We start from the raw sequence: 18,686 nt of genomic DNA on the forward strand, positions 1-18,686 counted from the left end.
CTTCGATTCTCCCGGTCCCGGTTGGGGCCGGGTCTTGGGGCCTCTAGGACCCGCGGCAGCAGCCGCATCCACTCATTTGTAACTTGCACAGGCCTCTGGAAGTGCGGTTGGCGCCTCCCGGCTGTTGCTGGTGGGCGTGGGGGCAGCGGCCAGCGGGGAGTGCTGCGGGTTAGGCGAGGGCTGGAAGAATGCGAAGCTCGTGGGTGCTTCAGTTTCCCGAGTACCGGGCGGCCAGGGCCACGGTTTACGCACAGTCATTCCCCGCCCCCTCTACCCGAGTTTATGGGACCAATGAGACAGCTCTTTAACTCTCCTTTGGGTGTTTACCTAAAATTTATTGCCGCTGTAAACAGTATTAATCACCGTAGTACTAACCTTCCCTTGGAGCGTTTCCGAGAGTGAATGGCAGTTCTTGGCACTGGCAGGTTCCTGTACTGTTTCAAGCAGAGCGGCAAATTCTTGGCCCCTTCCCTTCCTTTTCCACTATCTTCAGCATTCCTGGAGTTTGGTTTCTAGTTTAAATGCATGGATAGTTTCAGCGCAAGGACCTATACGGCATTTCCATCACAATTGCACGTTGTGGAAGAAACTTGTATTCTTACATTGTATAATTGCCCAATTGTTTTAAAATTGAAACATTAACTTTACCTTTAAGGCCAGCCCCCTACCCTTTCACCCCCAAGTTTATTGCCACACCCGGATGGCTTGTGTTCCATATGACAGCCAGACAGACACATTCTGAAGAAACAGTTGCTGAATGCAGAGTTAAGTGTATTGGTTTCATCGAGGGATCTGGCTAAACTTTGCAAAGCATAATTCCGAGGGAACAGAGATCTGGAACAGTGGTAACAATAAATGACAATTTATTGTATAGGGCTTAAAGCTTCTAAGGCAATAATATCCCATTCATCTATTCTCAGTTTCTCACCCAGCTTTGTGTGGAAGATGGTCTCTCTTACGCTCTATAGATGTGCCCTGGGTAGGTCCACCCCAAGGCACACTGTGGGTGATGAAACTTTGTTTCTGGCTCCTGACAACCAATTATGAAGTAGCTACAGCATGTAGAGGTTTAGCAGGAGGTATCTTTTTCTGTGTGCTACTTAACCTGGGGTCCCCTACCCATTCCTGGCAACAGGTGACAGTCAGTGGCTCTCACTGCTCAAATGGCCTTCTTTGATTCTCTCTCCTTCCCATTCTTTTCTTGTCCTCTGACCCTCTTTCTGCTGTATCTTTGTAGCGTATGAGGACTTTTGATGATCAGGAAGAGAAAATTTGAGAAATTATCCTAGAGTGGTAAAATTTAAAAAAATGATAAATATTCATGTGTAAATGAAGTCTAGTGTAAACAGTTTACTTTTCTTTTTTATGGAGTGGGGAAGGTCTTTGGCAACTGTTGAAGTCAAGACCCTTAGCTAAGACTAGTTATGAAGGGGAGTGTCAGATTTTCTCTTAAAGGGAGTAGTTAGTTGCTTTCCAGTAAAGAGAATTTTTGTTGGACCAACCTCATTTTCCATAATAAAATTTTATATGCATTCGTCTGAACAAAGCTTTAAGTTCTTGAATAAATTAAAATGCACTTAAGAATTCAGCAAATCTTTTACAGGTAGGTACCCCCCAAAAGAAACTTAGTCATATAATAATCCTGAAAGTCTTAACAGTAGTAGAGCAATATAAAAAAATGAGAAAGAGGGGCGCCTGGTTGGCTCAGTGGGTTAAGCCTCTGCCTTGGGCTCAGGTTATGATCTCAGGGTCCTGGGATCGAGCCCCACATTGGGCTTCTGCTCAGCAGGGAGCCTGCTTCCCTCCTGCTTCTGCTTACTTGTGATCTCTGTCAAACAAATAAATAAAATCTTTTTTTAAAAATTTATTTATTTATTTGACAGAGAGAAATTACAAGTACACTGAGAGGCAGGCAGAGAGAGAGAGAGAGAAGGAAGCAGGCTCCCTGCTGAGCAGAGAGCCCAACGCGGGGCTCTTGATCCCAGGACCCCGAGATCATGACCTGAGCCAAAGGCAGCGGCTTAACCCACTGAGCCACCCAGGCGCCCCTCAAATAAATAAAATCTTTATAAAAAATGAGAAAGAGATTTTATACTCAAACTTTGGCAGATTAATGATCTAATCCACATGGTCCTCTCTCTAAGAGGAAAATTGTTCCTAAATCTTTAATAGTCTACATCTACCAGTTTTCTTCTGCCTCAAACTGTTAAATACTTCAATATTTTTTCCCAAGGTAATTTTGACTTCTTTATTATTAGAACACACCCTTTTTCCAACTGGTCAGGAAAAAATATATAATAATTATTTTTTACATATACTTATTATAAAATAATATGGTATTTCTTTGAATGTTACAGATAATTAAACATAAAACACTTAGTATTACATAAGTATGCCAAATGAAGCATATTATTAAATAATAAAACCACATGGTGTGTCCTTGAATTAAATAATTGAATTGCCTAATCCTAGCTAGCAGTAAACTCTTGTTCTGATATATGTTGTAATATATGAATTAATATCCACTATTTGCAGGTTAATATTTGGATGTGTTGACAGTTACATTCCCAACTAAATGATTAATTTATTTAATTGGCATTTGGGGTCCACTTAAGGGGCTGTTAGGATACAGCCAAGTTGCTGAACTTAAGACTGAATTGTGATTGTATTTGGGCTCTAGGGGCAGTATAGTCTAGGAACTATTAGGGCAATGCAGAGCTTTCATTATTGACATTCTTAAAGAAAAGGTGGTTGTGCCCAGTATAATCCTCAATTCTTTAAATTCTGCAGATGATTCTAATTACTAAAGATTAAAATTATTTTATTGCTGGGGCACCTGGGTGACTCAGTCCATTAAGCATAGACTCTTGGTTTCTGCTCAGGTCATGATCTCAGGGTTGTGAGATTGAGCCCTCCTGGGGCCCCAAGTCGGCTCCCGAGCTCAGTGCTGAGTCTGTTTGAGATTCTTTCCTTGTCCCTACCATTCCCCTTCTCCTCCTCTTTCTGCTCTGGTGCTCTCTCTCTCTCTCTCTCAAATAAATAAATAAAATAAAATCTTTTAAAATTATTTTATTGAGTGACAGCTATCCTCAGCAGAATTCATATGATGTACCTTCTAGATTAAAATCTATGTCAGTGGGTATAATGTGTAACTATCCAGATTTTTATTGAATCCACACCATTTTTGAGATCAGTCCTATATATCCAACTATATTCTTTGTTATCTTCCCTTATATAACTCAGAGGCACCTAATACTCAGCAAGTCCAAACCACATTCATGGTTCCTTCCACCAGTGGCTTATCTGCCAGTGTTCCCCAGCTCAGTGAATGACTCACCCTCCACACAGTTGCCCAAACCAAAACTGGGCAGTCCTTTTGCACTCATATCCAGTCAGTCCCCAATTGCTACTGACCTTCTGTATTTGATATTTAAATATCCCACATATCTACCCATTTCTTTCCATGTACCCTTGTTTAGACCACAGTCATTTCCTGCCTATAATATTATACTAGAAAGGACACCCATATGCTTCTCCCCACTTACCATTTTCCAGCATTTCCTTTCTTTCTCTTTCTCCCTCTCTCCCTGTATGTGTACATATAGGGAGAGAGATATCTATACATAGATAGACAGGCATATGTTGTCCTGTTTGAACTGAAGTTGAAGTCATTATCACACTTCATAGGTAAATATTTTGTCAGGTGTCTCCTATAATCAAAGATACTTGGAAAGATATACTTGCATAATGACAAAACCATGAACCTATACTAAGGAACTTTAATATTCATAGAAAAATATTGGCTGATATATAGCTTCGGTTCACATTTTTCATATTATCCCCCAAACATTTATTTTTTTAAAGTCTAAATTCAGTCAAGGATTATACTGATTGTCATTTTTTTTTTTTTTTTTTTAGTCTCCTTTAACCCACAAAGTTCCCTCTCCCTCAGGTGTTTTTTCCATGATGTTGATAATTATAAGCAGTCCAGATTGTTTATTTTAAAGACCATCCGGTCTAGATTTGTCTGTTCATGGTCAGCTTCATGAGGATACTACATAGATGATGTGGCATATTGCCCGTTGTACCACATGATGCCCCATTATTGGTCATATGAAGTTTTATCACTTGGTTAAAGTTAGGAATAATTTTCCCCAAAATTCTGTTACGCAAAAGTTTCAGATATACAGAGGAATTGAAATAAAATTTTTTTCAACACCCATGTGCCCATGGCCTAGTTTCTCGAATGAACAATTGCTATATTCTGCTCTTGTCTTCATGGCTTCCTACTCATCATTCTGGTCCAACTACAAACCAGAGTGATCTTTTCAGAAGGCAGGTCTGATCATGTTACTTCCCTGCTTAAAACCATCTTTTAGATCCCCCTTCCTCTTCAGAGAAAGATCAAGAGCTTTGACCCGGTCTCCATTGCTCTGTCGCCAGTCCTGTCTACCTACTTCACTTAGTTTGCCAGATTTCTCTCTTGGGTGTTTTCTCTCCAAAGACACAGGCTCAGCCTCTTGAATCCTCCATGATTCTTCCTGACATGGAAGGCTCTTATTTTTCTCCTCCCACTTCTTTTTTTTTTTTTTTTTTTTTTTTTGCTAATTAAATTTTTCTCATCACTGAAGGCTTGGCTCAAGTGTCTACTTCTTCAAGAAAACCTTCTCTAATTGCCTTGGGAAGGTGCAAGTCCTCTGCTATATGCTCATATGACTCTATGCTTCTCGTGTACATTTGTGACATATCAGTATTATAATGAAATAATTCATTACATAATTAACAGCTTAGTGTCTAGAAACTTCATCATAGCAGAGTCTGGGTCTCCTTTTTAGTCCTATTATCCCCATTGCCCAGATCAGTGCCTTACAAATAGAAAATGCTGAATAAATAGTTGCTGAATGAATGGTTAGTATGGATAACTATATGATTATTTATATTAAACAAAAATGTATGCATACATTTTTTTTCAAGTCAGTACATTCCCTTTTCTTTTTAGGGATTGATGTCGACCTGGATCATTATAGAAAACTGGAAGTCTTAAGAAGAGGATTTACTACCGTCTTTGGATTACACTGAAACTCAGCAAAGATGGCCAAGTATGGAGAACACGAGGCCAGGCCTGATGATGGGCAGAATGAGTTCAGTGACATCATTAAGTCCAGATCCGGTAGGTAACGAAAGGTTAAGAAAATGATGGGTTATTATGTATAAACCACTTAAAAGACATGTTTTTTGGCTTGTTCTTGTGAGAGAAACTTCTTTGGAGAAACACGGTTCTGACAAATGACTATTACATTGTAGAAGGTAATGAGCTGTCTCTGAGTATTGTCATAATTGCCAATCCGTTTTGGTCTTATTATATGTTGATGGGCACTGCTTGGTGAAACCCCTACCTGTGGTTGAATGCTTTTCCTTGAGGAGACCACCCCTTTCCACACAGACACAAAGCTGAGCAGTTTTCTTCTTATTGATCTGTTTTATGAAGTTGAAGGGATTATATGCTTAAAATATGAAGTAGCGGTTTCCGGCAAGGTGGGTCTTCTAGAGTTTTGCTTCATTTACTCTATATCCTCACCCTTGTCTGTTTTTGGTGGTCAGGGTTGGGTCAACAGGCACCCCACCCTTGCTTTCCTTTTGGGACCTTTTTAGGAGTATTCTGAAGGTGCAGTTTTCGCGTGGGTCCCCTAGGGCAGCTTGATGCTTTTCATATGAACATTTCAGTTGGGGATCTAAGGATACCACTCCCTCCCTCAATCTTTTATATAACTGAGTGCTTTTTGACTCTGGCTGTACAAATGAATCAACTGGGGAGTTTTAAAAAAATGCAGATGCACTGGCTCCAGTCCAGACCTGTTGAATAATTTCTGTATTTTTTAAAAGCTTCAAAGAACGATTCTGAGACAGGCTTTAAGGGGAGATATTTTCGGGCAGGCAGGGCCTTTCTGAACTTTGGAAATTACACAGAACTCCACCCTGGGTGTGAACACTATACTTAAGTAACTTTGAGAGTTACTTTGAGGTATAAAATTATATCCAGTGTCACTTTAAAAACAGAAAAGGAAGCTAAACCCTGTTTTTGCTGTGTGAACTATCTTTATCTTATGTTAGGATCCTGTTTCTTAATTATTTGAAATTGCAAAAATATGTACTGAAAATAAGCTTAAGTTAACAGAGATACATATGTAAGACACACCTTTCCCTTTGTGATACTGGTATCAGTTGATGGGTAAAGATTTTGATTATTATAGTCTTGGCTCTAAATATGTAGCTACTATTGTACAACTTTAAGGATTTTTTGGGGGTACTGCTTAATATCCAGTGGTAAAATTCACTCTCAGGATGTTTTATTCCTCTAAATTTCTTTTTGTTTAAGTGTTCTAATAGTATATGAGACTGACGCGCTACCTACTGCACTAATGAGGCACCTACTAAGTGTTTCAGTAGTATAAAGGGCAAGGTAGATATAAGGGATTATTAATATCTTCTTAAGAGCACAGAATATATCTGGAAATACGTAAATGTAACCAAGAGGAAAATAAAAGACACCACTCAACACATCCATGCTTGTCATGTTCTATAAATTGTGAGGTGGTATATTCTTAGATAGTTTTCTGAGTCAGTGTCCATTACAGTAAGACCTTTGATATTTATAACTATGTATTTTAGCCATAGCCTTAAAAAAGTCATTATATATAAATTTAAAAATATTGGGTATATATGATGAGTACGTAAAACTTCGAAACTCTTCTTTAAATATTATCATTTAAAGAGACTGACAATTCTTGTACATTATTGGGGGACATTTGGGTAGAAATTACCACGTTTTTACCATATGCACACCACTTGGCTCAATAACCATTTTTAGAGTTTTTTTAGAGTTTTCCCCTAGGGAATACACAGAAATGTATAAGCAAGAAGTCAATCGCAGCATTTTTATCATAGAAAAAATTGGAAACACCATAAAAACCCAGTATTGAGGATTAGTTAAGTCATGATTTCCCAATGTATTTGTGAAATAGCACAAGTTCTGATGCATAATTCATAAAAGGATGTGGGGAGAGGGAGAAGCAGGCCTCCCACCCTAACACTGAGCATGGAGCCCTATGAGGGGCTCAACCCCAGGGATCTGGGATCATGACCTGAGCCAAAGGCAGATGCTTGATGACTGAGCCACCCAGGCGCCCCTTAGAGTGTTTTAATACCAAAGCTATGACTGTTACTTAGGAGGCATCTACTTCAAACATATTGAAAAGCTAGCTGTTGCATAGCTGAGATATGAATCACATTCTTTTCACTGGATTATGTTGCAAAAGCCAGTAGATAAGTTTGGATTTGAATGGACCTATTAGTCCCAATCTCTCTTTCCGGAAGGCACTGTTTTGATTCTTTTACGGTGAATACTAGTAGACAATGGTCACGTCTTATAGTACTCTAAAATATACATAGTGACTAGGGAGTGTTCATATCCTGTCAAAGGCATCATCTACCTATAAAGATCCTCCTTGGATGTGTTCTATGCTGAATTTGTTGCCTTTTCAGTTTTTTAAAGGAGTATTTTCCTATAATAAAACTTGAATTCTAATCTGTTCCTTGATGTTTCTTCCTTTTGGAGGACTGGATGGCGGGGAGAGGTAGAGATTGGGTGGGGAAAAAACTAAAGTTGAGAGTATATCGACAAACTTAATCTTTTTGGTTTATGAGGATTCTTTTCTTTCCTCCCCAAACTTGAGTTTGGACAGTCTAAAAGCTGGCCTAGGAGAAATATTTGTGCATTTAAGTTATTAGGATTGTTTATATTACCCTTATCCAATATTAATTTGTTTTATGCTTTGTGTGAGGTTTAAATATTTTTTCACATCCTTTGCACCATCTAAATGGATGTGTGACAGTGGGAAAGTAATGAAGTAATGTGATGAGTGTAAAAACTGCACACTTCTTTACGGTTGTAGTACCCTTGTCTTGGATTTGAGTGAATTTTAGAAAAGAACTCGAAAGGATATGACCTTTAATGGTTAAAGGTTGGATAAAAGTAGACCTTTCTGTTCCTAAGTGAAAGACACATAAGTCAAGTTTGTTGTCAATGACTGCATTGTTTGATAGCCTCAATTAGTGAGCTTCAGAAAGCTTAACGAGTTAGTAATGGTTTTGAGAGTGTAGGCCAAGAATTAGAGGTGTTTTTGTTTGTTTGTTTGTTTATTTTTGTTTCTGTTTTGTGTGTGTGTGTGTGTGAAATATATTGGCAGTGGGGTGTGTGATGTGTAAGCTTCTGCTTGAAACATTTTAAGCATGAAATAATAAAACAGTTTGAGATGTATATAAAGTCAAAGAATGTCCCTGTTGCTATTTCATTCTTACAATAGCTAACACACTTTAAAGCCAGTAATGGAGACTACATCATCCTTTTCTGTTCTCAGTGCTGTTGTAATTTTTTTTTGGCACAGAGACCCCTTAATGAGGGTCAACCTCAGGGCTAAAGGCAGGGTGTCAACTAGTTATAAACTAGTTATAGGTAGGGATTTTGGCTATTTGGGGATTTGAATCAATAGATTGTATGTATATGTGTGTGTGTGTATATATATATATATATATATAGAGAGAGAGAGAGAGAGAGAGAGAGAGGAAAGGGCCATTTGTTGAATGAATGCGGTGACCCACACACTATTGTGTGATTCAGTATCCTCTTTAAAAGGCCTTGGGCAGGAAGCTGGAGTGTAACAATTATATCATTTCTTCCTTCACCTTTTCTGTTCTTGCCTAATCCTGGTGTCTAATGGTTGAACGAACGTTAGAGGCCATACAGCCGGCCATGCCTGCGACATGTCTGTACCCAGTCCCTGCTTGCACACGTCCAGTGATGGGATCACACTGATTATGGTGATGATGATGATGATGATGATGATAATTCTGGCAGTTTACATTTGTTGAGCATAGACCACATGCAGATGCAGTGCTATGGGTTTAATCCTAACAACCATGATTTTACAGATGACAAACATGAGTCACATAGAAGTAGTTTTCACACTGGCCTTCCTTCTATTTCTTCAAAGGCCCAGGGCCTTTGCATATCCCTCTTTTCCTTGTCTTTATCTGTTAGGCTTCTTCTTGTCATTTAAATTTAGGTTTGAGTGTCATCACTGAGAGGTCTTCCCTGCTGACTTGAGAAAATAGATCTCCAAGGCATTCCTGACTGTATCATTGTATTTAAGTTCCCTATATGTTCTTATTGCTATCTGGCATTTTTCTTCGCGCTTGTGTGTGTCTTTGTGTGTGTGTGTGTGCATGCACGCGCGCCAATGTCCTTCCAAGTAGAATTTAATTCCACAAGAGCAAGAACCAGTACGTCCCTGACATCAGGCCCAGGACCTAGCTCCTAGTAGATGAGCAATGAATGCTTAGTCAGTGAGAAGGGCCACAGAGCTAGAAAGTGTGGGAGCTGGGATTAGAACTCAGGTGGTATGGAGTTGTGCATTTAACCTTTACATGTTGCTGAGTCTCCTAATTTTTTTTTTTTTTTTAAAGATTTTATTTATTTGTCAGAGAGAGGGAGAGAGAGCGAGCACAGGCAGACAGAATGGCAGGCAGTGGCAGAGGGAGAAGCAGGCTCCCTGCCGAGCAAGGAGCCCGATGTGGGACTCGATCCCAGGACGCTGGGATCATGACCTGAGCCGAAGGCAGCTGCTTAACCAACTGAGCCACCCAGGCGTCCCATGAGTCTCCTAATTTATTAGGTAGCTTATTCCATTGCTGCTAGATGATTCTTCATTTGTGGTGATCTATTGCTTATAAATTTTGCACGGTATTAATTTGGCTTATACATATCCCTCTACCTCTTTCCTATCCCCAGTCCACTGGGGTTGGGGCTCTGGACCATAATGTAGAGTTTCTCTAGGCTTCCTGACATCATAGCCCTGCCAAGGGAGGGCCAACTGTAGGAGACAACAGCCTGCTTCTCCCAGGCTTGTCCTGGCCTTCCTTGGCTCCGGTCTCTAAGAGTTAGCAAAGGGGAGATAATCAGACCACAGGCAGTCTTCTGGGTGGAAGGCAGAGAAATTGATAATTTGTTTCTGATGTAAATTCCCTTTTCTTTTTTCCTCTGACTGCTGCTCAAGGCTTTTCACTGGCTGGTGAAAAAAATGAAGTGGATTTCAGATGCACTGCAATTTGGCACAGTTTAAGCCCTGGTCTGATGCCCAGATGGTTATCTCTGGGATCGAAAGGGTTGGTGGCGGTGGGGAACTGGGGGAGGGAAGAAAAGAGAGGCCAGTGAAATAAAAATAAAATGAATTATTTAATATGGAATATTATACCTGGTTATATTTATAGCAGGTCTCCTGAAAATACACTGTTTGCAATAAAGGGAACTTGCTTAACAAGATTCAGTTTAATAAGAATTATGAGGAAGATCACCTTATTTGTTTATCTTTTAGTGGCCTTCCTTTAGGAGGACGCTGGTTATGTTGCATTGAGGGATTCCTTGATCATTTTTCTCTATTTAAATTCATTAAAGAAATATCTGTGAGGGGATTTTTCTGAACAGCTTAAAGGACTTTGAAAAATTGTTCTCTCCCCCGCCCCTCCGTAGCTTTACTTGGCTGGAATACCTGTGCTTTGGCGGGAGCTCTTTGAGCAGGTTTGTTTTTTTCCATGAGCCCTGGGGATTTGTGGGGAGGGATGGTAACCCTCTTGGAAATTCAACTCTGACAGCGGAGAGCAGCTATTCTTGTAATGCGTGTAAAAATATTCTCCATGTTGTCGCCTCATTATGCTGAAGTAGTGCAATCGTAGAAAAGTTTTCTGTTTTAATGCAATTCTCATGACCTTTTACTGTGCCTGTGGAAGCTTGTAGGTGATCCATTCCCAATCAGGAAACATGAATTGCTGAGAATGTTCTAAGCAATGAAAGTACATTAATTCTATGGTCAGAATGGAAAACTCAATTTTATTGAACCTTACTTGAGGCCAGAAGTTTGAACTAGATGCTGATATGATGATTTTCTGGGAACAAGGGAACATGTGAGTTCATTGCTGCAGTTGTAAATATTAGTTAAAATTTAATTGTGAAAGGATACTCAGGTGGTTTCAGATGTATTGGCCAAATTGTTTGTCCCTTAAGCTGTGTGTGTAGGCAGACATATTGACTCTATTACTATTTTAATTTTTTTTGTATGCCTCAGTTGTTTAATAATAAATATACTCAAGTCAGTATTTGAAATATGAGTCATTATGAGTTTTTAAAATCTATTTACTCTTGAAATGATGGCTTGTGGACTGAGAAATCTAAGCCAGATCTAGCTCTTTCACTTTTGCTTCCTCTGTCCTTGGATTTGCACGTGTCAACTCTAGGAGGCCTTTGCATTGGGCCTTTGAACAACCACCTGTCTAAAGTTTATTTAAATCCTGTGGGTCTTCTCTATCAGAAGCTTGTCCTCCTGTCCTGGTTAATAGGAAGAATTTTTATTTATTTATTTATTTTTGTGAGTGCTCCTGTGGCAGCTAAGATTAAGGCTTGAGATATGATATGGTCTCACATTGGTTTTGAGAACTCAGTTTCTTTAAAAAAAAAAAAAAATTGGTTCTATCACAGCTGTTGAGCTCAAAGTGTAAAGCAGTAGAATAATATTTCATAGGAGAATATTTTCAAATGAATTTTTCTTTTAATGGGGGGCCTGCCTGGTTAGTTATTATGATTTCTGTTGAGTTCAGTAATGCTAGCATTTAATTATGTAACAAATTTTTTTTTTCAAGGAACAGAAAAAGCACCTAGTGACATTTCTTACATAGCGGAGAAGCCCAATGAATAATGGACTTTGCATCTCTGAAGTGGTACAACTTTGAAATAAATACATCTGCTGTAGGGTAAAAAGTATTATCTGTGGAGATATTCTTTTTTAATTCCATACTTTTAATGTTTGAGAATTTCTTTCATTCTGCTTCCTAGCTAAGATTTTGGTATATGATATACATAATATATACTGGGGATGGGGTTAGCATTTTGAGGTTGATACTCATGGATTGGTTATTTTGTTATTCGTAAGCTATGTGTGAGTCATGTTATTTAACACTAATTCAATAATTACCTAGATGTATATGTATGCTTTTGTTTTGCAAGTTGGGTTTTGGGCTCACTGCATGCAGGACTGGTAACTCAGGCTGCACATCAGAACCACTCTTCTGGATTTGGATTCAGTCGTGCCAGGAGGGGTCTGGGCTTCTGGAGTTTTACCAAGCACCCCACAGCTTTATGGAGAAAGAAGGCCAGTTTAAGACTGTTAGAACTGAAATGAAAATGGTCTGTGCATTTCAGAGGAGAGCTTTTAATAATAGCCAAATGTTGAAGTTTATTTCTATCTACAAACACTTCCCTTTAAACATTTTAAAAAGACAGTGGATTCTTGGTATTGGACATTTTTTCTTTTGCTTTATATTTTGAAGAGTTTCGCTTATGTTGAGCAAAGGTAAAACCATGGCAGTCAGGGGAGTGAGAAATTTGGTGCATTTCTTATCATGTCCCCTTAAAGCAGAGTATCATAGTAAAATATTCAGCAGCAAAGTATTTCTTTGTTGAGCTCCTTGGTCTTCAACTCAGTGTACTTAACCTCTTCCTGCTGTAAGTCTAATGTCATATCCTGAAGTCTTACATGGAGTCCTTGATCAAATCATTGTAAAAACTTACTGTGTGTATTTTCTAAGAAATTATTTCTAAGATATGTTTTTTGACTCATGGTGGGAAAAAATTCTCATATCCAATCCTATATGTTAGCTTTCCTTTTTTTTTCTTTTTAGTTAAGTTATAATTTATTCATACTGTGGAATAATTTGAGGTAAAAAAATCAAGTTTTATTTTTTCTGTATCAATATGGGGTGATTTATAAGATGTGATACAAAGTATGAAACATAATCAACGTTTTGCTACTTTTCTTATATTCTTTAAGATTAGAGACAATATTACATATGTATTTCCCTCCCTCTTTTTGTATTTTAAGTAGGTGACATCTAATACTTATATTTAATATAACTAGACTTTCTTTTGACACAAAATAATTTTCCCGTTATTCTTTTAAAATGCACTCATTTTCAAAGAATAATTTTTTATTATGTCAAAGATGAATTAGGAGTTAAGTGACCTTTTGAGCACTATAGCGAGTTCCTTGAGGATCTGTAAATATGCGCCGGAGGTCTTGAGATGCCCTTGTCTACATTTAACTAAACCAAGCCAAACACCAAACTCCCACTCTTAAAGTCCTTGAGTTATTTGCAGGAGTGTCTTTGAGCTCTGTAGCGTCTTTGACGATATAGGAAGGGATTTTCATTTCTTTATTGATTATACAAGCTTTGGGGTGGATCAAAATGTGTACCTGCTCTTTTTTTTTTTTTTAATATTTTATTTATTTATTTGACAGAGCGAGAGCAAGCAAGTGCACAAGCAGGCAGAGGGAGAGGGAGAAACAAGGTCCCCGCAGAGCAAGGGGCTCCATCCTAGGACCCTGCAATCATGACCTGAGCCAAGGGCTTAACCGACTGAGCCACCCAGGCGCTCCTGTAATTGCTCCTACACATGTCACTGTGTAGAATTTGAGGCGGGTGCAGAGATTTACTTGTCCTGCTGCTCCCCAAGGCATACCTCATATGTAAGTTCCCTTGCTGATCAAACCTGCCACCTACCAACCTTGAGTGGTCTGCTTCTGCTCTTTCTCTGGGCTCTCCTTGTCTTTTGTATATGGAAGCCAGTTTCAAATTTCATTCAGGGAACTCTTGAGGTTGTAAACAAACATATGCCCTTAAGTTTTTTTTAACTATTGCAAGTATTGACTCAGAGCTGGGAGAATGAATCAGAGTCTTATTTTGTGTTGAAGGCTCCTGGCCTTATTTAAATGCCTTATTCAAAAGCCACCCTCTGGGGGGGCTCTTAAATAAGTGAGTTCTAGTTTACTCTGTGACCCTATGTAGTTCCTTTATAGGTGTTTAGAAAATGTCATACTGCAAAATGTAAGGATATTTATTTATTTTTGTGTTTTTACATGTGGCATCCGTGGCCAGTTCTATAAGATACCAGATTCTTATTCATCTATGAGATCCCATTTGAATACCATGTGAACAGCAAAAGATCAGAGTGACTTGAATTGTTTTAACTTACATGTGCTTTTTCAAGAGACTTAACCTGTTATAGGTTAGAGGAGTGTTCATATTTGGGGAATGCACATATATGCTTGCTCTCTCAGACTGGCTTTATTGAACACTTGGCGTATGACAGATCTTATTCTGGGGACCTGGCATGAAGGCAGATTGCTCAGAGAAGGGAACTCATTTGCATGTATGTTTAAGTGAAACACTGAGAGATGTCTGCCACCACTTTCTCTTTCTAGCAGCTCTGCCTTCCCCCTGACACCACAGTACCCTGTGCAGGAGGCAAACGGCACCATGGGAGGACTGCCCATGGTCCTTCTCTTGCCTTTGAGATGGGAGGACTGCCCATGGTCCTTCTCTTGCCTTTGCGATATGGCTGGCTTTGTTTTCTCTGCTTGGTTGTTTTTCCCCTCCTAAGCCTCCAATTTTGAGACCTTCATTCTTCAAACAGCATAAGTGCCACAAAGCATTCTACTTTCGATCACCAAGCCAGAATCAATCTCTCCCTCTTGTTCAGACTTTGTTTCGATTTTTGGCTCTTCTTGCTTGTATATGGTCCATGCTTCCCCAATTTGATTTTTCAATGCCAGCCTTTAGCTTAGTCTCCACACACAGCAAGTGCTCAATAAATGCTTATGTGTATTTTAGTGTTGTTTAAAACAGCAAAAGAATGTGTACTTTAGTGTTGTTTAAAACAAAAAAAATCAGACTTCCTTATATACATACCTTAATCAATCAGCAAATGTCTTGTTAAGTCATTATTGCTAGGTGATGGGCTCAGAGGTGAGCAAGACATATATGTCTGTTCTTAATATGCTCTCAGGCTAGTTAGGAGAGGAGTGAACAGACATCTTGCACAAAAAACAGTGTAATGCACACAAGGCCATAGGAACATGGAAGGAGTGAGGAGAAGCTCTTGTGTTGGTGGGAACGAGGTTATGACTGGTAATAGCGCCTTAACAGGAGGGAATTTGAGATATGCCTTGAAGGATGCTTAGTACACTTATGGACAGTAAGGAAAAGACCTACCAGATTGGTAGAAAAGAACAATACATTTGGAGTCTCTAGCTGGTAGGTGAGTGTGGCTGCGGCATTGTGGATGGTGGGAAATTGGGGCCATATTTTAAAAAGCTCTTTTGAAGCAGGTTAAAGGGTTTGATCATTTTGCTCTAGAGAGCCACTACAGGATTTTAAGTGGGTTAATGATGGGCTTCATACTATTTTTCAGAAAGATAATTTGGTTGGCAGTGTGAAAGGTAAATTTAGAAGGTGGCAGAGTTAGAGGGATGCAGGGAAGCAGGTAAGGGTTGTGAAAATAATTGAGGTTAGAAATTTTGGGGGCTTCAACCAAAGTGGTAGAGGTGGAGAATGGAGTAGGGAAAGGACCTGGACGATGGTTAGCAGTTAATACAAACCTGTAAAGGTGCAATGTAAACTTCACCTTCATGGGATTTGTTTTGTATTTTTCAATTGGCTGGAGAGTTTTTTTCAAATCATTTTTAATTCAGGTTCTCAGCACTTTTAATTACTAGCTTTTTCTACAGAACGAGCTTGCTTGCTTTCTTTCTTTCTTTCTTTCTTTCTTTCTTTGACAGGCAGAAATCACAAGTAGGCAGAGAGGCAGGCAGAGAGAGAGGAGGAAGCAGGCTCCCTGCTGAGCAGAGAGCCCAATGAGGGTCTCGATCCCAGAACCCCGGGATCATGACCTGAGCCAAAGGCAGAGGCTTTAACCCACTGAGCCACCCAGGTGCCCCCAGAATGAATTTTCTTAACTTGCTTTATTTCTACATTTTATTTATTTATTTATTTGTCTTTTTTTTTTTTTTTTTTAGAGAGGAAGAATGGGAGGTGGGGCAGAGGGAGAGGGAGAGAATCTTAAGCAGGCTCCACACCCAGTGCAGACCCTGATGTGGGGCTTAGTCTCACCACCCTGAGATCATGATCTGAGTTGAAATCAAGAGTCAGGTGCTTAACCCACCAAGCCATGCCAGTGCCCCTAATTCCTACATTCTAAAGTAACTTCACTCATCAGTTACACTGACTACCGCTTTTTTTTCTGAAGTCTTGTCTTTTGGCCAGTTTGTTTCAGTAACTTTGAATTATATTGTTTCAGTAGTAGTACTTTTTCTATAAGTATATTCTGAAGGAAATGTGCTTCAGAAAAAAAAAAGTAGATTAAAATGAGAAGAAAGAGAAAGTTTATTCATGTTTATTTAGTATACTATAAAAGTTCTTTGAGATGGTAGCAAAAGTAAGGTAATACTAATCTCATCTTACAGTGCAGATAATAGTCTTGGACAGCTAAAAGAAAATCTGTATGCAAAATGAGTCTGGAAAACTATTTCAGAGGAACTTTGAAGAATAGAATGTTTCATGTGACTCTGAAGATAATGTCATCCTGTATTACTAATTTCAGCTGCAACAGATAGGCTAGAGTAAATGCAAATTAAAAATAAATTAAGAACAGATGTTGAGCAATACCTTTCATTTAGGGAATAATTAAATAGTGGAAAGGTCATTGGAGTTCAGTCAATAAAGCTGAGATACTCAGAACTCATAATTATTCAAGTAACAGATGCTTTTCTTAATATGATGCTTTGCTGTGGAGGTTTGGATAATAGGAGAAAGAAAAGGCTGTTATTGTTGTATTGTTTTTCTTTTGAGTACCATCTTCCAAATTCTTTTATTCAGTAGGCTAACTTTAAATTCTGGTATATAACCTGGTATCTCAGAATGGTGGTTCTCTTGACCTTTAAGACAAATTAAAAGGTCTCATTTGAAAAGTATGCATCTTTGGGTTGGGCATTGGTGGTGTGTAAAGTTTAGATTTGGACAGTTTAACTGTCCCTCTTGTTCGTGAATCCAGCTTTCTTTGAGATTCAACTGTATCTTATATTCTGGAGATCGTTAGGGAAGGACTTGTCTGACTCTCTGTATCTGTATTTATCTATCTGCTTTGTCTAGTCTATCTGTGAAAGACATTTTGTTTAATTTTAATTTTAATTTTTTTTATTTTAAAGATTTTAAGTAATCTTTATACCCAACTTGGGGCTCAAACTCACAACCCCAAGATCAGGAGTTGTATTGCTCTACCAACTGAGCCAGCCAAGTACCCCTGTAAAAGACATTTTGAGTGGTATTTTGTTACCTTGCTTGTACTATGTGTCAAGCCTTTGAACTGGCACAGTGCAATGAAGACATAGTTGTAATTGTCAATTGTTTTTCATCCAAAGAAGATGGATCTCATCAGATTTGCTGTTCAGGAGAATAGATGCCTTGGGTTGGGATGGTGGATGGGGCCAGGCTGGATGCCTGGAAGACTGCTGTGTGACTGAGACAGTTGAATGAATGGTAAGCAATATTTTTAGCCTGAACTAAGGGATGGTGGTGGGGTTAGAGGAGAGGGGTGAGATGGAAAGCTGTAGGCGGGAGACAGACTTAATGGGACGTAGTGTAGGAGCAGTCTGCCTTCTGCTTCAACACTTGGCAGGTAAAGTTTTACTAGTAAGGTTTTGGTGTGAAGGAGGTGGGTAGAGGGATATATTTCAATATATATCTAATGTATAGGACATGGAGATACACACACACACACACATATAGATATATACGGATATATCTATATATAATATACATGATCTCCCAGGAGAGTGGCCTGGCTGGGATCACATCCTTGAGAATTGGCAGCTGGATTCTTGGCTATGTTCCTCACTAGTCCATGGAGCTCTTTTAAATATATTCTTAAAATTTCTCAAAATTTCATCAGGAACTGATTTATTTCTCTTTGTATTTTCTGAGATTTTTGACTGACCCTAGAATGAGCCTCTGGAAAAGGAATTTAAGAGATGGTAGATTATGGCAATGGAAGATGAGAAATTAGGTAGTTTTTGATTTTTATTATTTTTTTTTAAAGATTTTTATTTATTTGACAGCGAGAGATCACAAGTAGGCAGAGAGGCAGTCAGAGAGAGAGGGGGTAGCAGGCTCCTTGCCAAGCAGAGAGCCCGATGTGGGACTTGATCCAGGACTCTGAGATCATGGCCTGAGCCGAAGGCAGAGGCTTAACCCCCTGAGCCACCCAGGTTCCCTGATTTTTATTATTTTTAACAGATATTGGTGCTTGACACCTTGGGAGTTGACTATGTATTTATCTTCCAGGGTCATAAGAAGGCTACTTGCAGATGTCATCCTAGCTAAGTGGGTTGGCTTGGGAAGGGAGAGGGAGGGGTTAGGAAATGCTTACTGTGTGTGTAAATTTTTTTTACAAATGTGCCTATGCACATTTTCTGGGTAAAGGTGTCCATGGTTTTCATTATATTGTTATAGGAGGCCTATGACCCATCCAAAAGTTGAGTCCTATTAGGGTTGTGTCTCTCGTGGGGTTTCAGTCTTTTCTGATGGAAATGAAATGGGCAGTCAGTACTCTGACATGAGTAGTCCCACACTGTTGAAACAACTCAGGTTCTGGACATTATGTTATAGCCCCTGTTGTCTCAGAGCCATTCAAGCAAAGGGCCTGATTACTAGAATTAGGATGAGTAGACACAAAGTTTGAAGGGCAA

The 18,686-nt window shown here is 39.1% G+C and overlaps 1 protein-coding gene across 2 annotated transcripts in view; it reads left to right on the forward strand.

The window, feature by feature from the left end:
- The window catches only part of UTRN (utrophin), a 501,914-nt gene that overhangs the window by 1,157 nt on the left and 482,071 nt on the right, over nucleotides 1-18,686 (forward strand). For both annotated transcript variants that reach the window (XM_059400879.1, XM_059400881.1), the window contains exon 2: nucleotides 5,000-5,170. In XM_059400879.1, coding sequence (XP_059256862.1) covers nucleotides 5,092-5,170 — 79 coding nt within the window. In that variant the 5' untranslated portion in view covers nucleotides 5,000-5,091. The remainder of the gene's footprint in view (nucleotides 1-4,999; nucleotides 5,171-18,686) is intronic.

The sequence above is a fragment of the Mustela nigripes genome, chromosome 5 (assembly GCF_022355385.1).
Source record: "Mustela nigripes isolate SB6536 chromosome 5, MUSNIG.SB6536, whole genome shotgun sequence".
Classification (NCBI taxonomy): Eukaryota; Metazoa; Chordata; class Mammalia; order Carnivora; family Mustelidae; genus Mustela; species Mustela nigripes.